This window comes from Schistocerca americana, chromosome 3 (genome assembly GCF_021461395.2).
Source record: "Schistocerca americana isolate TAMUIC-IGC-003095 chromosome 3, iqSchAmer2.1, whole genome shotgun sequence".
Taxonomy (NCBI): Eukaryota; Metazoa; Arthropoda; class Insecta; order Orthoptera; family Acrididae; genus Schistocerca; species Schistocerca americana.
The window spans coordinates 880,101,558-880,126,701 of record NC_060121.1 but is presented as its reverse complement, the minus strand read 5'-3'; the positions used below and the strand labels follow the sequence as shown (position 1 = coordinate 880,126,701).

The following is a 25,144-nucleotide window of genomic DNA, read 5'->3' as shown; positions in this document are numbered from 1 at the left end:
ATCTTATATCCTCCTTTCAAGACACTGTCCGTTCCATTCAACTGCTCTTCCAAGTCCTTTGCTGTCTCTGACAGAATTACAATGTCATCGGCGAACCTCAAAGTTTTTATTTCTTCTCCATGGATTTTAATACCTACTCCGAATTTTTCTTTTGTTTCCTTTACTGCTTGCTCAATATACAGATTGAATAACATCGGGGAGAGGCTACAGCCCTGTCTTACTCCCTTCCCAACCACTGTTTCCCTTTCACGTCCCTCGAGTCTTATAACTGCGATCTGGTTCTTGTACAAATTGTAAATAGCCTTTCGCTCCCTGTATTTTACCCCTGCCACCTTTAGAATTTGAAAGAGAGTATTCCAGTCAACTAACTTTAACCTATCCATTTCCCTTTTTAAATTTTCTAACCTACCTGCCCGTTTAAGGGATCTAACATTCCATGCTCCGATCCATAGAATGCCAGTTTTCTTTCTCCTGATAACGACGTCCTCTTGAGTAGTCCCCGCCCGGCGATCCGAATGGGGGACTATTTTACATCCGGAATATTTTACGCAAGAGGATGCCATCAGCATTTAATCATTCATTAAAGCTGCATGCCCTTGGGAAAAATTACGGCCGTAGTTTCCCCCTGCTTTCAGCCGTTCGCAGTACCAGCACAGCAAGGCCATTTTGGTTATTGTTACAAGGCCAGATCAGTCAATCATCCAGACTGTTGCCCTTGCAACTACTGAAAAGGCTGCTGCCCCTCTTCAGGAACCACATGTTTGTCTGGCCTCTCAACAGGTACCCCTCCGTTGTGGTTGCACCTACGGTACGGCTATCTGTATCACTGAAGCACGCAAGCCTCCCCACCGATGGCAAGGTCCATGGTTCATGGGGGGAGGGAATGTACATTACCTTTTCTAAAATTTTTGAGAGTTCTGGCAAAAGTGAAATTGGACAGAAATTTGATGCTATTTTTTTTTCTCCCTTCTTAAACAGTGGCTTAACTTCAGCATATTTCTACCATTCTGGAAATATTCCACTGATAAACGATTGGTTACACAGACAAATTATTATGTTACTTAACTCAGAATAACGTTAATTAACTTTGTTGATATTTCATCATACCCACTAGATGTTTTTTATTTTAAAATATTTTATGATGGACATTACTTCTGCTGGGGTAGTGAGGGTCAAATTCATATTACGGAAGTAACTTAAAATGTCTGGTCTGAGGTATTCCATAGCAGCATCTACAGAACCTGACAACTCCATCTTTTCAGCAACAGTTATAAAATGTTTGTTAAAAATTTCTGCAACACTATACACATCTGTCACCAATGTATCGTTGTTGTTGTTGTTGTGGTCTTTAGTCCTGAGACTTGTCTGGTGCAGCTCTCCATGCCACTCTATCCTGTGCAAGCTTCTTCATCTCCAAGTACCTACTGCAGCCTACATCCTTCTGAATCTGCTTATAGCATTCATCTCTTGGTCTCCCTCTACGACTTTTACCCTCCACACTGCCCTCCAATGCTAAATTTGTGATCCCTTGATGCCTCAGAACATGTCCTACCAACCGGTCCCTTATTCTTGTCAAGTTGTGCCACAAACTCCTCTTCTCCCCAATTCTATTCAATACCTCCTCATTAGTTATGTGATCTACCCATCTAATCTTCAGCATTCTTCTGTAGCACCACATTTCGAAAGCTTCTCTTCTCTTCTTGTCTAAACTATTTATCGTCCATGTTTCACTTCCATACATGGCTACACTCCATACGAATACTTTCAGAAATGACTTCCTGACACTTAAATCAATACTGGATGTTAACAAATTTCTCTTCTTCAGAAACGCTTTCCTTCCCATTGCCAGTCTACATTTTATATATCCTCTCTACTTCGACCATCATCAGTCATTTTGCTCACCAAATAGCAGAACTCCTTTACTACTTTAAGTGCCTCATTTGCTAATCTAATTCCCTCAGCATCACATGACTTAATTCGACTAGATTCCATTATCCTCGTTTTGCTTTTGCTGATGTTCATCTTATACCCTCCTTTCAAGACACTATCCATTCCATTCAACTGCTCTTCCAAGTCCTTTGCTGTCTCTGACAGAATCACAATGTCATCAGCGAACCTCAAAGTTTTTATTTCTTCTCCATGGATTTTAATACCTACTCCGAACTTTTCTTTTGTTTCCTTTACTGCTTGCTCAATATACAGATTGAATAACATCGGGGATAGGCTACAACCCTGTCTCACTCCCTTCCCAACCACTGCTTCCCTTTCATACCCCTCGACTCTTGTAACTGCCATCTGCTTTCTGTACAAATTGTAAATAGTCTTTTGCTCCCTGTATTTTACCCCTGCCACCTTTAGAATTTGAAAGATAGGATTCCAATCAACATTGTGAAAAGCTTTCTCTAAGTCTACAAATGCTAGAAATGTGGGTTTGCCTTTCCTTAATCTTTCTTCTAAGATAAGTCGTAAGGTCAGTTTTGCCTCATGTGTTCCAACATTTCTGCGGAATCCAAACTGATCCTCGCCAAGGTCGGGGTTTATCAGTTTTTCCATTCGTCTGTAAAGAATTCGCATTAGTATTTTGCAGCTGTGACTTATTAAACTGATAGTTCGGTAATTTTCACATCTGTCAACACCTGCTTTCTTTGGTATTGGAATTATTATATTTTTCTTGAAGTCTGAGGGTATTTCGCCTGTCTCATACGTCTTGCTTACCAGATGGTAGAGATTTGTCAGGACTGGCTCTCCCAAGGCTGTCAGTAGTTCTACTGGAATGTTACTCTTTCCACCTTTCTGCTTTCCCTTCTTTGCTTAGAACTGGGTTTCCAATAAAGCTCTTGATATTCATGTATCATTTACAATGTATCATTTACTCTTAATGCCATTTGTCCCTCTTCATGTCTGGATCTACCGGTCTCCTCCTTCACTATATCCCATATTGTCTTTATTTTGTTATCTGATATGACTATCTTTTCCTCGTAATATATTTGCTTTGATGTCAGAATTACAGTCTTTAATACCTTGCAGTATTTCTTGTAATGTGCTATAGCATCAATATCAGAACTGCTTCAGATTGACAGATAAAGTTTTCTTTTTGTTTTACGAGAACACAATCTGTCTTGAGCTATACCATTTGAATGTATCCCCTTGGGCATCTTACTAGCCATGCTACAGTGTTATATAATAAACAATACAACATTAGGAATAATTCATTCTTTGGGGAATCTCAGTCAATTCAAAATAGGCATTCTTCCCTGTTGAAAGTCACATCTGTCGTGTATCAGGGCTCTGTCCTTGGGCCATTCTTCTTCACTGTTGCAATTAACTATTTGTCACATTATGCTCAACTTCAGTCACTTGCTATGTGGATGACACAGCTTTAAACACGACAGATCAAGATACATTAAGGTTACACCAGAAATCACAGGACACTCTCCTTTTAACACCAAACTTCTTCTCATCTAATAAACTACAGTGCAATTCAAAGACAACCCAATGCCTGCAGCTGTGTCAACCCATTCTACAGTTTAAGAGAATTCCCATTTACTAGTAGTGTAGAGATTTAGTTTTAGGATGATGATTGCAGTTCTGTAACATTAAATAGGGGTAGTGCAGCAGTAGGTTTAATAATGAATAAAAAATAGGAGTGTGGGTAAGCTACACAAACAGCATAGTGAACGCATTATTGTGGCCAACATAGAAACGAAGCCCACGCCTACTACAGTAGTACAAGTTTATATGCCAACTAGCTCTGCAGATGATGAAGAATTTGAAGAAATGTATGATGAGATACAAGAAATTATTCAGGTAGTAAAGGGAGACAAAAATTTAATAGTCATGGGTGACTGGAATTCGAGAGTAGGAAAAGGGAGAGAAGGAAACATAGTAGGTGAATATGGATTGGGGCTAATAAATGAAAGAGGAAGCCACCTGGTAGTGTTTTGCACAGAGCATAACTTAATCATAGCTAACACTTGGTTCAAGAATCATGAAAGAAGGTTGTATACATGGAAAAATCCTGGAGATACTAGAAGGTATCAGATAGATTATATAATGGTAAGACGGAGATTTAGGAACCAGGTTTTAAATTGTAAGACATTTCCAAGGGCAGATGTGGACTCTGACCACAATGTTTTGGTTATAAACGGTAGATTAAATCTGAAAAACTGCAAAAAGGTGGGAATTTAAGGAGATGGGACTTGGATAAACTGAAAGAACCAGACGTTGTACAGAGTTTCAGGGAGAGCACAAGGGAACAATTGACAGGAATGAGGGAAAGAAGTACAGTAGAAGAAGAATGGGTAGCCCTGAGGGATGAAGTAGTGAAGACAGCAGAGGATCAAGTAGGTAAAAAGACGAGGGCTAGTAGAACTCCTTGGGTAACAGAAGAAATATTGAATTTAATTGATGAAAGGAGAAAATACAAAAATGAAGTAAATCAAGCAGGCAAAAAGGAATACAGACGTCTCAAAAATGAGATCGACAGGAAGTGCAAAATGGCTAAGCAGGGATGGCTAGAGGACAAATGTAAGGATGCAGAGGCTTATTTCACTAGGGGTAAGATAGATACTGCCTAGAGGAAAATTAAAGAGACCTTTGGAGAAAAGAGAACCACTTGTATGAATATCAAGAGCTCAGATGGAAACCCAGTTCTAAGCAAAGAAGGGAAAGCAGAAAGGTGGAAGGAGTATATAGAGTGTCTATACAAGGCCGACGTACTTAGGACAATATTATGGAAATGGAAGAGGATGTAGATGAAGAGGAAATGGGGGATACGATATTGCGTGAAGAGTTTGACAGAGCACTGAAAGACCTGAGTCGTAACAAGGCCCCGAGAGTAGACAACATTCCATTAGAACTACTGACGGCCTTGGGAGAGCCAGTCCTGACAAAACTCTATCATCTGGTGAGCAAGACGTATGAGACAGGCGAAATACCCTCAGACTTCAAGAAGAATATAATAATTCCATTCACGAAGAAAGCAGGTGTTGACAGATGTGAAAATTACCGAACTATCAGTTTAATAAGTCACAGATGCAAAATACTAATGCGAATTCGTTACAGACGAATGGAAAAACTGGTAGAAGCCGACCTTGGCAAGAATCAGTTTGGATTCCGCAGAAATGTTGGAACACGTGAGGCAATACTGACCTTACGACTTACCTTAGAAGAAAGATTAAGGAAAGGCAAACCTACGTTACTAGCATTTGTAGACTTAGAGAAAGCTTTTGACAATGTTAACTGGAATACTCTCTTTCAAATTCTAGAGGTGGCATGGATAAAATACAGGGAGTGAAAGGCTATTTACAATTTGTACAGAAACCAGATGGCAGTTATAAGAGTTGAGGGACACGAAAGGGAAGCAGTGGTTGGGAAGGGAGTGAGACAGGGTTGTAGCCTATCCCCGATGTTATTCAATCTGTATATTGAGCAAGCAGTAAAGGAAACAAAAGAAAAGTTAGGAGTAGGTATTAAAATCCGTGGAGAAGAAACAAAAACTTTGAGGTTCGCCGATGACATTGTAATTCTATCAGAGACAACAAAGGACTTAGAAGAGCAGTTGAACAGAATGGAACTTTGAGGTTCGCCGATGACATGGTAATTCTGTCATAGACAGCAAAGGACTTGGAAGAGCAGTTGAACGGAATGGACAGTGTCTTGAAAGGAGGATATAAGATGAACATCAACAAAAGCAAAACGGGGATCATGGAATGTAGTCGAATTAAGTCGGGTGATGCTGAGGGAATTAGATTAGGAAATGAGACACTTAAAGTAGTAAAGGAGTTTTGCTATTTGGGCAGCAAAATAACTGATGATGGTTGAAGTAGAGAGGATATAAAAGGTAGGCTGGCAATGGCAAGGAAAGCGTTTCTGAAGAAGGGAAACTTGTTAACATTGAGTATAGATTTAAGTGTTAGGAAGTCGTTTCTCAAAGTGTTTGTATGGAGTGTAGCCATGTATGGAAGTGAAACATGAACGATAAATAGTTTGGACGAGAAGAGAATAGAAGCTTTCGAAATGTGGTGCTACAGAAGAATGCTGAAGATTAGATGGGTAGATCACATAACTAATGAGGAGGTATTGAATAGAATTGGGGAGAAGAGGAGTTTGTGGCACAACTTGACAAGAATAAGGGACCGGTTGGTAGGACATGTTCTGAGGCATCGAGGGATCACAAATTTAGCATTGGAGGGCAGCATGGAGGGTAAAAATAGTAGAGGGAGACCAAGAGATGAATACACTAAGCAGATTCAGAAGGATGTCGGTTGCAGTAAGTACTGGGAGATAAAGAAGCCTGCACAGGATAGAGTAGCATGGAGAGCTGCATCAAACCAGTCTCAGGACTATGAATTCTATTCAAAACCTCATTAGTTATGTGATCTACCCATCTAATCTTCAGCATTCTTCTGTAGCACCACATTTCGAAAGCTTCTATTCTCTTCTTGTCCAAACTATTTATCGTCCATGTTTCACTTCCATACATGGCTACACTCCATACAAATACTTTCAGTGCATAACTGTGTTTCATTCTGACAGTGTATTAATTCTGTAAATATTAGCGGTTCCAGTTTACTGCAACATTTTGACTGTCTCCAGACAAATGATCAGGTAAGAGAGTATTATATTCGAATGATCTATGTCTTTTATGTTGCACTTTCTGACATGTTCCACAACTACGAGAATCATCTCATTTTTGGATCTATGGAATAAAAACTGAATCTAATCTAATCTATATACGAAAATGGAAAAAATAGGTTACACATAATATATCCACAATACAAATATACATATACACAGTTTACCACTGCTTTAAATTAGGCAGAAGAACCTGCTTCTAACAACAGAAATGAATCATTAGACTTATTCGATAATACAACTTGGTTTCGCATTGCCTGGTGTAAATTACAAACTACAGTGTATTGTGTTGCTTACAAGCACACTCCATACTCTTTTGTCTGTTTTCTAATTGAACAACCTGCTTATTTATTTGTAATAATTTTATGTTGGGTGAATTCTTTAATGGGATGAAAACCTATTCATTCTATCCAGGTACAAGCAATCACTGTATCTGGTTTGATGATCATGATGGAGCTCAATGCCTTTTTTTTTTTTTTTTTTAACTGCAGTTTGGAATACATATGCACTTGAACTGTCAGAATACCCCATTTTTTAATACCTCAATGCAGGGGGTCCTTTTATGACTCTTGCTCAGTAATAATAATAGTAATATGAAAAGGATAGTTGCTACTCACCATATGGCAGAGATGCCAAGTTGCAAATAGGCACTCAACATCTCCACTACACGGTGAGTAGCAACTATCCTTTTCATAATATTAAACAATTTTCATAACACTGTTACATACCATCCTGGATTTTCCATTGTTTAATAATAGTAATAAATGGTTTATTTGTCCATAATAACTTTTACAGTCATGGACATAGTCTGTTTATTTACATGTAACATTAAAAAGAGTTTAGAAATAAGGATAAATTATACACAATAACATTAAAAGTCCTTGATGGAGTACAAACATTTATCAATTAACAGTTCCTTTAATTTTTATCTAAAATACATTTCCATTTAACAGTTTTATGTTATTTGTCAGTCTTTTATGGACTATGATCTGTTGCTCTTTTGTTACTAAATTTTATGTGGTAATCCTCTCGTTTTCTTGTATTATAATTATGGATTTCACTACTGGTTATATTATGCTCCATATTTTCTTTTAAACAGTATAGTCCTGAAAACGTCGAGTGAATACTCTGTTAGTATGCTATGCTTAATGAAGTATTCTCTACAGGACTGGTGTTTACTGATATTAGCTATTATCATAACTGCTCCTTTGTGGGCTCTGAAAGCCTTATACATGTATACCATTGATGCCCCAACCCAAATCTCGATACCATATTGTTGGTGGGAGTGCATAATTCCAAAATAGATTTGTCTTAAGACAGGTGATGTTATTACACTTGAAAGGCGTTTTAGCATTTAGGTGCTACAGGAGGTCTTTTTTTATATGTGTAACTGATGTGCTCCTTCCATGTAAAATGTTCATCTACTGTAATATTCAGGAATTTATGTTTCTCAATTGTTTCAACTCATAACTCTGGCTCAGTATCCACTTGTCTTGATTTATAATGTTGTAGAAACTCCATCAGAATTGCCTAATTAAGTGCTACTTTGTTTTCAGTGAGGTATTCTGCGATGAAACTGACGTTCTCTGTATCATTTTGCATTGCTTACTGTTTTGTAGAGCTGCAGCTTATGAAGGAGGTATTGTCAGCATAATTTACTAGATTTGAATTTTGAGGAATTATTATATCACTGATGTACACAATACACAAAAGTGGCCCTATAATACTTCCCCGAGGAACTCTACAGTTAAGGATTTTATAAGATGGTTTTACTGTTTGTACATGTTCCACAGTTGTATGATACAGCTTAACACATTGACCCCTGTCAGCAAGGTAACATGTTAACAAATGTAATGCCACTCTCCTGACTCCAAAAGTTTCTTATTCATACAGAAGCATACAATGACTTACAGAGTCAAAAGCCTTGGATAGGTCTAAAAAGGTGTCAACTACTTTGTTCCTTCATCAAGTTTATTCAATACTGCTTGAAAAAATGTAGCTACAGCTGCTACTGCAGACCTGCCCTTCCTGAAACAATGCTGACAGTTTTTTAATAGATTGTACTTACAGAAAAATAATTCCAGTTGATCAGTAAGTAGCTTTTCTAACACCTTATAAACTATTCACGTCAGTAAAATAGATCTATAATTTTGTGTATCATTGATTGCACTGATCTTATTTCAGTGACTTTTAGCATATCAGGAAATGCCCCCTGATTGTGATGCTTCGTTTTTGCAATTTGAACACATTTACCACATTCTGTGCATTTGCACCACAGAATATTATGCCATAACTGATATTAGAATGTATGTGTGCATAGTATGTTCCTCTTAGGCATGAGCTATTGTGCACTGTGGTTAGTAATCATAAGGCATAGCATGCAGTGCTAATTCTTTTTCCTGGTACCCCGATATGTTCATCCCATTTTATACATACCCTAAAATTTTCTGCCCGCTACACTCTCTAGGAATTTGTTATGTATTTTAAGTTTTGTTATATTTGGTTTTTATTTATGTAGAAGTTTAGGTTATTAGCACCATGGAGCACATTAAGAGTTACTTTATTGTTACTAGACCAGCTGCAAACCACCTTAAGTGTCTTTACAGCATTTACTTCTAAAATTTCTAAGTGTCCTTTCTGTAATTATCATACTGCTGTCCTCAGCAAATAACATGGTTTCTCCTCATGTAAATGTATATTAGAAACAGTATTGGGTCTAACACACTCCCTTGAGGAACTCCGGTGTTCAAGTATTCTGTCTCTGAAAGATGTTTCACCATATTGTTAGAGCCACTTGAAATTTGGGATCTCTACCCTCTGCACATTGTCTGCTAGTGAAGGCCTAAACCATTCATTTACCACCCCATCTCCCTTATTTCTAGTGCATCATGTTCACCTACAAGTATTTCATGCTCAACAGTGTCATATTCTTTACTGCCATCCAGGAGAATGCCTGTTACTTGTTCTCCTTTGTGTAGGGCTTCTAAAACCGCTTTTGTAAATCTTGCTAAAGCAGCTTCTGTTCCCTTCCCAGACCTAGTAAAATTGTACCTTGCACAGAAGTTGGTATTTATTTAAATAATCCATAAGTCTGTTTTTCATAATAGTTTCTACCATGTTTGAAAAGGAAGACAGTAGTGAAACTGTTCTGTAATGCTCTATATTACCTGTACCACCTTTTTCATGAATGGTAAGTACTTCTGCCTGCTTTGGTAATTACAGAAGTAACATGATGAGAATAGCTCATTTATAACGTCTGTTAGGGATACTTTCATGCTGTTAATGCTGTCTTTAGTAGGCACATTTTAACTTCATCTTGACTTGTGGGCATTTTACTCCTAGGTATATGTACGATCCTGCTGATTTCCTCCTCAGCGGAGGTTAGTAGCAGCACTGTGTAAGGTCCATAGTTAGTTATAGCTATACGTTACATTTCACATACAAGTACGTATGAGAATAGATATCGGGTTCGAGAGAACGTCATATTTCTCGTTTCAATCTTTAAGAACGCAAGAAAGTGAGTTTACAGTTTTAATACATAAATTCAAATCTATGGGAAGAAAAACTCTCATGGCCTGACAAAATTAGAGGTTAGTTTCTCACCCTTCGCTTCTAGCACAATTACACGCAGACTTGGGTCCTTGTTTAAAATCCTATATGCTGCTGTCAAACCCGACAGCCCAGCACCAATAATCGCAATATCAGCAGCAGTGTAGAGACGTCCAGACCAACTTTCTTGCGACAAAAGGGAGTTACTCATTTTCAGTAATAAACTGCCGTCTGTTTCACCAATACATCAGCGATTATTAACATTTGCTGATATAAAGTAGCCGCCAGCTAGATTCATGTGCTCCATGGTGCATAATACCTCCTTGGGCTCACGTATTTATTGTATTCACAGATAATCGTCTAAGCAATTCTGCAGTGCAGATGTTAGTGGGCGTACAGAAAGAATTTCAGCCCTGCGCATTTACACTTTATGACGTATTTATTAACGAAACACTACACGTCCAAGGTGAGACTTTAGAAAGCGCTGATTAACACACGCGTGTAAAATCAGTCTTGTTACACCATATCGAAATCAGTAAATGATCACAGATGTATTTGTTTGCAACAATCATTCCAAAGATATTCGTAAGTGTTTGCTAAAAGCCGCTGAGCAGTGTTGTGTGTGGGACCTGGGAAGATCATTTAATTGCTGGAATGTAGACACATGTGTCAGCACAACAAAATTTCGTTCGTAACGTGAGATAAGTGTGTAACGACTGCTGGTGATCCATTCGAGTATGTTTCTTAACGATATGTATTTTTTTCTGTTTAGTTTAAGAAATGTTTACGGTTCACTGTATAAGTCTAAATAATCTGACAAACCATGACAATAATGAATCAAAATAGCTTATGAATGTGCTATTTCATGATGATTGGTTTCAGTTGATACGCAAACAACATAAAACCCACATGTTCCAGTACAAAGTCTCATTAAGGTGATAAATAAATATGAACTACATTGTGAGAAAATCTGCCTCACGACGTTTAATCTACTCTTTATTTCATATATGAAGCTGTGGATCTCTCAAAGTTCTCAAGGCACTGTCAAATATTTTTTTATCTCTTATCAGAAACTGATATGTTGGAATCGTGACAAAGTGAGATGGCTGGAAGAGAACGGGAGGAAAGTGCCAATCAGCTAGTAGGTGCGACGTCCAGGTTAGATGAAGAAAGGTAATGCAGTTTCTCTCCATATAATATTGATGCACTGTACCCTTTTTTGTCTGTTCCAATTGTTAAATTGTGTTTGTAGAGTAGATAAAGTAAAATGCAGCTGTTAGTGATTTTAGCATCAAATAATTTGAGAACAAGTTCTGATAGTTGCTGTTGTTAAGATTTGTGTCATGATGTATTTGCTGTTTACATTTTGCCATGTTTCAATAGGAGGACGTGTTGGGTTTGCTTTGCCACTGATGATGATGACAGTGAAGCAGAGTGGGTGCATCCTTGCAATTGTCGTGGTACAACTAAGTGGGTAAGTAAGGGTAAACATCAGTTTTTAGTTTATGGTGTGACAATAAAGCATTGTTTTCGTATACGTTTGCATTGCATTTTGTATTCGTGTGTCTTTTGAGCATCTTAAAACAGTCTACATAATTTTAATTTTCATTGTCCTTGTTTGATGTAAGTCGTTTTGGTTTCCTATTTGGAAATTGGTTCATAGGCAAAGGCTGGTTACTGGTGTCAAACGGGTACAATGTTTCAGCAGCCATGTTTGCTACCATCAGGTTCATTGATGAACTGATTATTCCCTTAATTTGGAATAACAATTATTGTAAAAAGTCAATTTATTATTCTGTCCATGTCACATTTTGGAGGATTAGACTTCCCGTCATCTGGGAGATTCATGCCATGACAGTTAAAGACGTGGATTATAATACATCCATCTGAGAGTGGTAAGAACACTATGTGAAATAAGTGAGAGTAATTTGCATTTTTTATTGTCTTCGTGTCATGGTCAAGCATACTGGGCAATTTTCCCCTTTAAATGATTACTCTGTTTTGTTAACATTGTTTATTCAAGTTTGTTCTTCTGTTTGCCTTATACTTTTAAAATAGATTTTTGTAAAGCTTGTCATTCTGTTCTCGAGATTTTACATCAGTCATTGGCCTCCCTAATTCTCAGCTATGAATGTTGGGTTCATCTTTGATCTTTGTTAGAGATGTATGTTGGCTACAACTGCAAACCAGTTTTTTCTTGTTTGTTTTTCCCAAAAGGATCTTCATTAGGCAACATTCCACCGCATGAGTGTTTCCTCTTAGATATTTAGAATCTCTACCCTCACCCCCCTCCCCCCCCCCACCTCCCCACCCCCCCGCCCGCATTTTTCAGTAAGACGCAGACATAAAGCATTAGTCGCTGCTACTGGTCAATTTGTTACCTAAAGCCTGCCTTAACATTTGTAGGCTTGATCATCCCACAATCAAATTGTCACCTTCTAACCTAACGTGGACCTCAGACTTCATTTCAGATCGCTCTTTTACCACAACCAAGATTGCAGGGAGAGGAAGGAGGGGGGGGGGGTTCAAATAAGTAACTTTGTTAGACATATCAGCTGTGTAAAACAATGTGTAATGTGAGGCAGTTTTAGAATCAGACTATGTACTGTGACAGCTTGACAGTTCCATTAATATTTGCAATAAATTGCATCTTATACATGAAAGAAATTTAACAGAACTGCCATTTAAGACAGTAAGCACATCACCACAATGTTACCACTACTGTTTTCCATCCACAGACTGTTTTGCTGCACCTCTCCAAACTAGCCTATCACCTGCATAACCACTGCAACCTACATTCACTTGAATTGGCTTATCAAAGCCAAACCCTTGTCTCTGTCTCCAATATTTACCCACCACACTTCCCTCTATTACCAAATTGAAGTTCTTGATGCCTGAAGGCACGTACCATAAACCATTCTCTTTTTATTTTCAAATTGTACAATAGGTTTTTCTCTCCAGTTTGATTGACCACCTCTTTGTTAGTTAACCAATGTACCCAGGTAATGCTTAGTATTCATCTTTAGCACAACATTTCAGAAGCTCCTGTTCTCTTTCTTATCTGTGCTGCTTATAGCCCTCACGTCCACCACCATAGCTGAGTGGACAGCGCACCACTTGTCATGCCGGGGCAATTCCTGGCTGGGCTGGAGATTTGCACCACTCAGGTATACTGAGTGTTTGTGCCATCATCGTCATTATTTCATCCTCATCAACGCGCAAGTTGCCAAAGTGGCATCACTTCAAAAGACTAGCATCAGGCGATCAGGGCTACCTGCCTGGAGGCCCTCGCCACACATTTCATTTCATAGCCCTCATTTCACTTTTATACAAGGCTACACTCAAGACAGTTGCCTTGAGAAAAATGTTGTGTAACACTAGACTTTATGTTCGATGTTAACAAATTTCTCTTCTTCAGATATGCTTTTCTTGCCATTGCCAGTCTAAATTTTAAATCCTCTCTTTTGATCAACATCATGAAAGCTGCACACATAGGGAATGTGGATACCACAATATTTTTTCTTTTAGTATTTGGTCATTATATTTCCTTTCAGTTCAGATTGTTTCTGTGGCTCTTGTCCATATCCACATCTGTTACTTCTAATTTTTTCTTTCTGTGTTTTTCTATAGTCCACCCTTCATAACTGTACTCCCAGATAAAAGTTTTGATTAATTTATTTCTTGTTTGTATGTTAAAGGGTGTGTTTGTTGATAAATTAAGTGTATTTTGAATGCTTGCTTAGTCATTGCAGTACTTGTAATATCAACTATAGTTCAGTTGTCACCTGTTTTATGTGCTGCCCAAGTAGTAATATCCATGCAAATTAGTTGTGGAACTCTGAAAACTACCACACTCATTATGGAAATATTAAGTTTGATTACAGCAGACAGACCTGACCTCTTTGAGGAAGTCCACATTGAAACTGATATCAGTGATCATGATGCCATTGTGGCAACAGTGAGGCACTGGATAGGTATGTACCCAGTAGAGCAATTCATAATGGGAGGGGACCTTCATGGTATACCGTCACTGTAAAGAATCTTGTAAAGAAACAGAGATTACAGCATAATACGCGTAAAACAAAGTGTAGGGCTAAAGATAGATAATTCTGAGTGAAACATGCTTGGCTGTCAAAAGCAGTGCTTGATGCCTTCAATGACTATGGTAGCAGAATATTGTAAATTAAAATTTTACAAATTCCAAGAAATACTCATTATATGTAAAGGCTATTACTGGCACCAAAGTTTGGGTTCTGTTCCTAGTGAATGAGACCGGAATTGAAACTGAGGGTAACAAGTAAAAGCTGATATGCTTAACTCCATTTTTGAATGTTCCTTTACTAAGGAAAACCCAGGAGAATTGCCCAAATTTAATCCCAGTACCACTGAAAAGATGAGTGAAATAAGTATTCATGTCAATGGTGTTTAAAAACAGCTGAAATTGTTAAAATTGAACACAGCTCCAGGCTCCAGTTGAATCCCTATCATATTCTATACTGAATTGTGGTTGAGCTAGCCCCTCTTCTAACTATAATCTATTGTAGATTCCTCGAACAGAAAACTGTACCCAGTTCTTGGAAAAAGGCAAAGGTCACATCCGTCTGCAAGAAAGGTAATAGAAGTGAGCCACAAAACTACCATCCAATATCCTTGCCATTGATTTGTTGTAGAATCTTATAACGTATGCTGAGCTCAAACATGATGCAGTATCTTGAACAGAATGACCTCCATGCCAACCAGCATGGATTTTGAAAACATCGACCATGTGAAACCTGACTCGCACTTTTCTCACATAACATACTGAAAGCTTTGAGTTAAGGCAACAAGGTACATACAGTATTTCTTGATTTCTGAAAAGCATTTGACTCAGTACCGCGCCACGCTTATTATCAAATGTATGATCATATCGAGTGTCAAGTGAAATTTGTGACTGGATTGAGGACTTTTTGGTAGGGAGGACACAGCTTGTCATATTGGATGGTTGTAGAAGTAACTTCAGGTGTGCCCAAAGGAAGTGTGTTGGGATCCTTGCTATTCATATTGTCTCTTAATGACCTTGCAGACAATATTAATAGCAGCCTTAGACGTTTTGCATATGATAGTTATCTATAATGAAGTACTGTCTGAAGAAAGCTGCTTAAATATTCAGGCAGGTCTTGATAAGATTTCAGCGTGGTGCAGAGATTGAAGCTTGCTCTAAATTTTCAGAAATGTAAAACTGTATATTTCACAAAATGAAAAAAAAGTAGTGTCCTTTGGCTATATTATCAATGAGTCTCTGTTGGAATAACCAACTCGTACAAATATCTGGGTGTAACATTTCATAGGGATATGAAATGGAATGATCGCATATTCTTTTGTGGGTAAAGCAGATGGTAGACTTTGGTTTATTGTTAGAATACTAGAGAAGTGCATCAGTCTGCAAACTAGATTGCTTACTCATGCGACCAGTTCTAGAACATTGCTCAAGTGTATTGGACATGTACCTGATAGAACTAACAGGGGATATTGAACGTATACAGAGAAGGGCAGCACAAATGGTCACAGGTTTGTTTAATTCGTACGAGAGTCCTAGAGATACTAAAGGAACGAACTGGCAGAATCCTGAAAAAGTCTATTAACAGTGTTTAAAGAATTGGCTGTAAATGATGACTCCTAGGAGTATACAACCACCACCCCCCTATGTATCGCTCACATAGGAATTGTGAGGATAAGATTAGAATAATTGGTGCATGTGCTGGGGCACTCAGTTAGTCATTCTTCCCGCACTTCATACATGAATGGAACAGGAAGAAACCCTAACAACTGGTACAATGGGATGTACCCTCTCCCATGCGTCTCATGGTGATTTGCAGAGTATGGATATAGCTGTAAATGTAGGACAAAAAGACTCAAGTTTCTAAAATGTTTACCACAAATTTGGACCATTAGAAAGATAATGTGTGAATTTAATGAACTGAACTACATGGCCAGGCAGTCAAAAAGAGTTCTTAAAGAAAAAGGATTTTTGGAAGGTTCGTATTTAAAACTAGGGAAAAGCTTGCCAATAGAGACAGTGGGAATTGTACACTCATTTTATGGAGATGATGTAGTTAAGCAGGCAATGCAAGGTATAAAAGACTCTGTGACAGTTACTGAATCAGACAGAAGTAAGTCAGTGATTTCAAAAACACACACATTGTGTAACCTTGAAGCAGCACACAAATTTTAAAGACAAGTTTTTCAGCATAAAAATGAGTTTCTCTAAATTTGCTGAATTGAGATCTGAACATTATATGTTAGCTGGTCAAAGGGGCATACACCTTTTGGGTGTACACAAATCACAAAAATGTGAAACTAATGATAGAAAATACTAAATAGAAAATTGTAACAAAAGCTAAAATTCAAAATTACAAGCAGTACCTCGCAAAAGTTCTTTGTAACCCATTGTCTATGAATACACTTTTCAAAAAAGAAAAGTCTCACCTCAAACCACACACACACACACACACACACACACACACACACACACACACACACACACAAAACTTTTCTGACAGCCACATTTCAAAACATTGCAAAAAAAAAAAGTTACTCAGTTTTTCAGATGGGTCTTTTGCCTAGTACAAAAACAAAAAAACTTCTTAACCTTATGTTTCCATGAATTAATTGTAAAGTGGAAGCAGAGTGGCACTTTTTGCTGCAGCATATGGCAAAGGGACGTGTGTTGGAGGATCTGTAGAGAACTTGCAGTTTGTGCCAGTTTGCAAAACCATATGAAAACCTAACACAACTTTTTGAATGGGCAGTAGAAAACATTACCAATGTAGAGCTCGAGAAGACTTTCTTGAATCAGAATATCTCTTGAAAAAAAAAAAAAGGCTTTAAACAATAATTGACCATCAAAGGAATGCATCAATACCGCATATTAATTCCAAAAAGTAGGTCAGTGGAAAAACTTCGTTGGGATGCAGAATTTTGCAAAAAGGAAGTGTCAAAATCTCCTGATAAATTAAAATTAGCAGACATACCATGATATATCACTGGCTCTGTCAAGCAAACTAGTTGCAAAGTATATCTTACAGAAAAATGGAGAAACTAATGGAGTAAAGATAACTTTTTGTTCAGTTGGGCTATCTACATGCTTCTCATACCCAAGAAATGACATTCTGTGGGTATCAGTAATGGATGTTCTGGTGAAAGTAAATCCTGTGATTCATACTGGAATATCACAGCAGTGTTTGTTTATTTTCATGAAAATGTCTGTATTAGTAATACTGTAACAATTAACATGAGTACACAGTCCAATTATTGGAAATAGAGCTTCAGTCATTATCCTTTTCTTCTTCTTCTTCTTCTTTCTTCTTCTTTTAATAATATGGAAATTATCATCCCAAATACATATTTTAGCCTGTGCTTTCTTGCAATACTTGCTACTCATGGAATAAATTTGGAAATTTTGAAATATTTACCTTAAAAAATATTTTAAATACTGTTTTGAAAAATTTTTCTGATATTAACCTCTATATTATTCTATACCATATGAAAGGGTGTGAAAAGGTGTTGTAAAATGGTATGTGTCTCAGGTTTGTAGTTCAATTAGGAAAGTTTCTACAGAAATTCTAAAAACTGCTGTGCCTTGTTTTTGCATCCAGCTATGATAAATTTACAGCTATGTAAACAAGTTGACATAGCTCAGTAAAATTTCATATTTTTCTATGTCTATACCAACAGTACACCAGGGCCAAATTTCCAGAAAATATGAGATGGTGAGGTAGCAAATGGTCTTTTTTGTATTGATTTGACATGGTATGACCCAGATATTAAAAGAAATTAAAGAGAAAAGGACATTAACTACATGGTTATGTAGTGACATTGAAGGAAATATTATTGTAAATCCAGCTCAAATACCTGAGTACTTTAATGAATTATTTATAAATGTAGCAAAGTCTGATGTAGATGTAACAGATTATCACAACAAAGTGAATCCCTTTGGCCTAGGTGAAAACTCTGAAAACTTTACAAAATTCTCAAAAGTTTCTGTGGAGGATGTAGAAAATGCTATTCTAACATTAAGAAACAAAAAATCTGCAGGGTGGGATGGAATACCCACCAAAGTTATTAAAGTGGTACACAATAGAATTGCAAACCCACTAGCTCAGATAATAAATCAGTGTTTTGAAGAGGGCTGTTTCCCAGAGGTACTGAAATATGCTGAGGTCAAACCACTCTTCAAGAGGGGATCAAGAGAGATCATGGGAAATTATCGTCCTATCTCCATTCTCCCAGTCCTATCTAAAATATTTGAAAAACTTGCTGTTGCACAAATCGAAAACTTCATTGCAAAATATTCTGTTATTCTAAACAATCAATTTGGTTTTCAGCAGGGTAAAAACACCATCGATGCAGTAAACAGTTTCATCGAGAAAATAAGCACATCATTAGACAAGAGAAATAAGGTGGCAAGAATTTTCTCCTACCTCTCAAAGGCATTTGATTCCGTAAACCATGCATTGCATGTTTACAAACTTGAAAAGTATGGCATTAGCGGCAGTGCCCTACAAGGCTTAACTCCTATTTATCCAACAAAAAGCAAAGAGTTAGCATTTCTTCACATGGCACATATTATTTTTTGACTGAAAAAAAATATCTCAGGGTGTTCCACAAGGCTCCATATTAGGCCCAGTCCTATTTCTCTTTTATGTTAATGACTTACCATTAAATATCAGCTCCCCATCAGTTCTGTTCACAGATGATACTTCTGTCTTAGTTGAAGATCAGGACTCGGAAAAAATTCCCAAATCTGTGATCATTACCCTCAGTACCTTAGAAACTTGGTTTCAGCTAAATGGGCTGAATCTAAACATATCTAAGACTCATGTGATGCAGTTCAGAACCAAACAATCAAAATGTGAGCAGATTAAGATTGAACACAACAACCAAGGTATAGAAGAAGTTGACTCAGTCAAATTCTTAGGTTTAAATGTAGATAAAAATTTGAGCTGTCAGGCACACATTGAATACCTGGCACACAAACTGATCAGCTTTGCATTTGCAATGCAAATATTGTCAACTGATATTGACATGGACACACGAAAAGTAGCATATACAAGCTACTTCGAATCGATTATTAGGTATGGTATTGTTTTTTGGGGTAACTCGACAAACATAGTGCGGATACTAAAAATACAGAAAAAAATCATACGAAATATGTGCACTGCAAATCACAAAGAATCATGTCAACCATTATTTGGAAAACTTTAAACCATTTTGTCCATTCACATGATACCGGAAACAAAGAAAATTTTATGCTCCCCACCCACCGCCTCAGACTGTATGCCCAGGGACCTCAATGCATGGGAATGAAAATTTGTAATAAATTAAAAGGGAACAAGATGATGCAGATGAATTTAGATTCGCTTAAAAGAAAACTATTTGAGGTACTGACACTGAAGTGTTATTACTCAGTGGATGAATTCATGTAGGACAAACTGGAAATTTGAGCTGGGTACAATGTGTTATCCTTATAGTGCTGTTATTTATTATAGTGCTATTATTTATTAATGTAAAAATCATTGTAATTGTTTTATAAATTTTTGCCATGTCTCCTGTATGCAAACCAAATGGATTGCAACTGTATGTCATGAGATGAATAAAACACAATTCACACAAAGTGTCTTATATTCCTCAGTACTATAGATGTCAGGCCTGGTGGTAAAGCACTTGGCTGAAAACTGAAGGTTTCAAGTCAAGGTGTAACCACGGATTTTTCAGTATGTGTGTTAAGCTTCACCTCACAATGATGTGAAGAGTTGTCACAAAAAACATATGGCTGGTTAAGCTGTAGGTCCTTTTCCCCTGATTGGATAAATGGGGTACGTTATGGCCACGCAAGTCACTGAAAATAACATCCAATTGAAAGACTTGTGCCAGGCCACTGAACCACACAAAATTATTATTATTATTATTATTATTATTATTATTATTGTTATTAATAGTAGTAGTCAAGGGTGTAACCAGGATCTGAACCGGGGGGGGGGGGCAGGTCAGGTCATACTTGTCTCAGGAAACAAAGACTCGAGACAACAAACAGCACTTCCTATTAAATAAAACAGTAAAGCAGTGAAAAACTGCATTTAATGAACATTTGAAATACAAGAATGCACTTGTACAATCTGAGAAAACATGCAGCATTTCTTATTAAATAAATCAGTAAACTAGTAAAAAACTGCGAATATCTTCTAGGAGGGGGGGGGGGGGGAGGCAGCTGCCCCCCCTGCCCCTCTCTGGGTACGCCCATGGTGGTAGTAGTAGTAGTTGTTGTTGTTGTTGTTGTTGTGGTCTTCAGTCCTGAGACTGGTTTGATGCAGCTCTCCATGCTACTCTATCCTGTGCAGGCTTCTTTATATCCCAGTACTTACTGCAACCTACATCCTTCTGAATCTGCTTAGTGTATTCATCTCTTGGTCTCCCTCTACGATTTTTACCCTCCACGCTGCCCTCCAATGCTAAATTTGTGATCCCTTGATGCCTCAGAACATGTCCTACCAACTGGTCCCTTATTCTTGTCAAGTTGTGCCACAAACTCCTCTTCTCCCCAATTCTATTCAATGCCTCCTCATTAGTTATGTGATCTACCCATCTAATCTTCAGCATTCTTCTGTAGCACCACATTTCGAAAGCTTCTATTCTCTTCTTGTCTAAACTATTTATCGTCCATGTTTCACTTCCATACATGGCTACACTCCATACAAATACTTTCAGAAATGACTTCCTGACACTTAATCCTATACTCGATGTTAACAGATTTCTCTTCTTCAGAAACGCTTTCCTTGCCATTGCCAGTCTACATTTTATATCCTCTCTACTTCGACCATCATCGGTTATTTTGCTCCCCAAATAGCAAAACTTCTTTACTACTTTAAGTGTCTCATTTCCTAATCTAATTCCCTCAGCATCATGTGACTTAATTCGACTAGATTCCATTATCCTCGTTTTGCTTTTGCTGATGTTCATCTTATATCCTCCTTTCAAGACACTGTCAATTCCATTCAACTGCTCTTCCAAGTCCTTTGCTGTCTGTGACAGAATTACAATGTCATCGGCGAACCTCAAGGTTTTTATTTCTTCCCCATGGATTTTAATACCTACTCCGAATTTTTCTTTTGTTTCCTTTACTGCTTGCTCAATGTACAGATGGAATTAACATCGGGGAGAGGCTACAACCTTGTCTCACTCCCTTCCCAACCACTGCTTCCCTTTCAGGCCCCTCGACTTATTACCTAATAGTAGTAGTAGAGATGATTTATTTCACCCTGCATGTATAATCCTCAAAAGTGGATTAGTAAATTGAAGTGGTGGCACACACTGGCCTGAACATTTATCTTGGTAGTGCATTCACCATTCTGCAGAGTTGGTTGTATGCCAGATGCAGTCACATCTGAAAAATAAAGCTAAGATTGATTATTTTTCAAATTAAGTTTCATATGGATTATCTTCTCTAACAGTCTAGTTTTTAGGTGAGAATTAGATCCTTTTCGTCCTCATCAATGCTACAAGTAAGTTTTCTTAAAATGATGACAGCTATATTGATTTTGGTGTCATTCACTGCTGTGGAGAGAGACAGTTTATAATTTGATTTGGGAGTTTGTCTAGCTTTCCTTATACTAAATCATTATAATGAACAGTAGCTTATGCTTAAAACATTAAGTACCCCGATGATAGTTTTATGTAGACAGATGCAAGCTGCTCAGGCAGGAGGGATCGTGTTTTCTGCATATTGGCAGGAATTAATGGTTTTTGAGGGATGGGTAGAAAAGAAGTAGAGGGAGATGGCTGGGAAGAGTGGGTGAATGTCTAGTGATTTAAGTGGGAGTGTTGTGGGGGCGGGGTGAGATGTCATGGAGACAGTGGTGGTGCTGGGACAGCTGCTAGCTGAGGCTAAGATCAGAGGTGTATGGGATCAAAAGATGTGTTGGGAGAACAATCCCTATCTACATAATTAAGAGCACCTAGTATAGTGGGGGGGGATGTTGGGTCTAAATGACACAAGCGCTAAAGCATTAACAGAAGTTGAGGCTGTTGTTTGCAATTTGACTGTGGCCATGCAATTGCTTGGGCAGGTATATGATGGCCACACCCACATAAAATGCTCTGCATGATCCCAGCATAAGTGGTAAATGATTTGGCTGCTTTCAAAGGTGGTCTTGCCTCTGATAGGATAAGATAGTCCTGTGCTGGATGGGTGTGTCAGACAGGTCATGCATCAGCATCTCCCACAGGGGTACAAGACATGTGGCAAGGGCTAGGGAGTAATATGTGATTTAAGGATGGTTTTAGGGTATTTTTTAGATTGCGTAGTCAGTGGAAAACCACTTGTGGAGGCAGTGAGGAGAATTGTAGGTAGGATGTTAATTTCCAGGTGTGATAAGTAGACCCCGGATTTTTAGGTCGTAAAAAGTGTGGTTTAGGCACCTAAAATAGGCTCCTACAGTAGTTCATTTAGGCTATATAAAACCTAAAATAGGCTCTAATAAAAATGATGCAGAGAAAATAAAAATAAATTAAAATACACAGTGTTGACAGTATGAACATCTTATTAGTCATTAAAACAAGGAGAATGAATATTTACACAGTTACAGAGCACAGCAATCTACAACATTAATGTTGAACATAACTCCAAATATTTTTGAGTTCCTGCAAGATAAAGATCTCCCTAAAAATGATGTGGCCATGGATTAATTAATACATTCGTAGTTTCACATATTCTCACCATAGTTGGCTTCACAATAAATAACCAAAATCTTTTCTAGGTTTTCTAGTGAAAAAAGGTGGCGCTTGTCAGTCAGAATCAGTTTATACGCTGAAAAAAAAGTTCTACATCAACAGATGTGACAGGGGCGTACTTCATTTTTGGCACATGTTGGACAGGAATGCTGCAGTCAGGAGTGCTGGATTTTCCACTAAGTATGTCGGCAGCTACACACAACTCCTTCAGGCCAGTGTTCTTCTGCAAAACCGTTTGCATTTTTGCCCGTTCTTTTTCCCCTACTTCACCTGACTTCATTATTTTTCATTTTGACTTCTTCAAGCAAAGAAATATTGTCATAGATAGGTCTCCCTGAGCCTTCTAATTGTGAAATTATTGTTGCCATAAATGCGTAGTGGGCCCTAATGTAACATAAGACCCGTTTTAAAGAAGAATCTTTGAGTAACTCCATTGCTACAGTTACGGATGCAGCATCCTCCAGTATATTTTCAACCACCTTCTGGACAGCTGAGAGATGCGTACTATAGTATTCTGCTGATATTAGCCACGTGCCCCAGTGGGTGACAACAGGCTCTGGCGGCAATGGGACATCTGGAAGCTGTTCTTTGAATGCTGTATTCTTGATGGTCCGTAACAAAAATTTTCTTCACCATAGATATTACTTTATTTACTTTAGGAAATTGTAGCCTTACTTGCTCTGCTATGTGGTTGATCCCATGCACTACACAAGTTACGTGCAGCATCAATGGTTAGAATACTTTTAATAGTTGAAATGCTGCTATCATATATGCAGCAGCATCAGTGACGGTCAGAAGCACCTTATTCTCATTCACTCCGTTTGGGTATAGCACCTTAAGCCCATTGTTCACAAACTGTGCTATTGTTTGTTGGTTAGTTTTTGCAAGCTCTTTTGAGTAAATCAAATGAGCCCTGGATGGAGCATCTGGATCTAGCTTGCCAATAATCAGGTTTGCAATGTAACGGCCAAGATTGTCAGTAGTTTCATCCACAGAAATCCATATACAAGATTCTCTAACGTCTTCTCAGATTCTGTGCAATGCAGCATTGTAAGCTGACTCCACATAATTCTTACGTAAAGTTGACTCTGCAGGAATAGACTGATGGCAGTACTTCTCATGATAACCTCTGAAAATAGGGTTTTCTAGTTTCCGAAAGGGGATGTTTGCTGCCACAAGTGCATGACACAAATCACTGCAGAACTAGTTTTTTTCGGAGGATTCACCAGATTTATTGGTTAAAAGAGTTTGCTTCAATTTTGACTTTCGTTCAACATTAGCTGTATGTGCGATTCCATCTGCATGCTGAGTTAATTTTGATTTCTTAACACTAAACCTAATACGAGAGAAAATGGAAATTCAGTTTCGAATCGCATATATGAGTATTTCGTATTACTAAAGGATAGCGTTAAAAAATAATCCTAAGTGACAGGAAAATAAGAAGTCTAAGAAAAACATCAACTAACCTCCTTGTTGCATGCTTGGCAGAAAATGATTTTCCCATCTGTTGTATAATGCAGAAAATCTTGCAGCCACTGCCTTATGTGAGTAGACTTTGAACTAGCTGTTTTCGGCATGTTGTAGTATTCTCACACAGAAACTAGAATTTATTTTGCACTTAGAACGTCAGTAACACTTAAAATGTCGTTCGCTACACAATGTACTGATTTGTTTTCGCTGGGAAAAGTGAACGATGACCTGTTCTTTTTTTTTTCCCCTGTTACTGCGGTGCATGGGAGCGGTAGGGGCAGTACCGTACTCGTTGCTGGACATATGGCACCTGACAGATGGCCGCCCCTTCTGAACAAGCGAATGGAATCTGCCGGTGCTTCAGATGAAAACATCTCACCACTGGCAAACTATTTTTCGAACCGGAAAATTCACGTATAATACCTTTCACGAAACAGAGTAGTTTGATAGGACTGCCTGTAGACAGCAGCGAGAAAATGCGCGAAGGGCAGTAATTTAGCTATAGAGGACGTCTACGATTAACATTGTGATTTTTTAATCCGTGCTCAGCTTAAGGCCTATGAAACCGTTTCTTTGCGAAAATACACAGCTGACCAGAATCCTACGAATGAAATATTTTCCTATATATCATTTAGTACTCCCACATTTGATTCTAATGTGTAACTCAAATCTTTGACCGGATCCCATTTGCTCACCGAAGTTAAGCACTGTCGTGCTCGATGTG

The 25,144-nt window shown here is 38.0% G+C and overlaps 2 protein-coding genes across 5 annotated transcripts in view; one reads left to right on the top strand and one right to left on the bottom strand.

Annotated features, from left to right (window-relative positions):
• The window catches only part of LOC124606460 (amine oxidase [flavin-containing] A), a 270,234-nt gene extending 259,499 nt beyond the window's left edge, over positions 1–10,735 (bottom strand). Inside the window, exon 1 of the mRNA XM_047138441.1 lies at positions 10,240–10,735. Within this exon, the coding sequence (XP_046994397.1) occupies positions 10,240–10,396 (157 nt within the window). The 5' untranslated portion in view covers positions 10,397–10,735. The remainder of the gene's footprint in view (positions 1–10,239) is intronic.
• LOC124607443 (E3 ubiquitin-protein ligase MARCHF5) overlaps positions 10,514–25,144 on the top strand; it is an 89,536-nt gene continuing 74,905 nt past the window's right edge. The window contains exons 1-4 of one of the 4 annotated variants that reach the window (XM_047139776.1): positions 10,669–10,920; positions 11,068–11,120; positions 11,256–11,358; positions 11,569–11,659. In XM_047139776.1, the coding sequence (XP_046995732.1) occupies positions 11,288–11,358; positions 11,569–11,659 (162 nt within the window). In that variant the 5' untranslated portion in view covers positions 10,669–10,920; positions 11,068–11,120; positions 11,256–11,287. The other 3 variants (XM_047139777.1, XM_047139775.1, XM_047139774.1) reach the window with 3 other exon arrangements.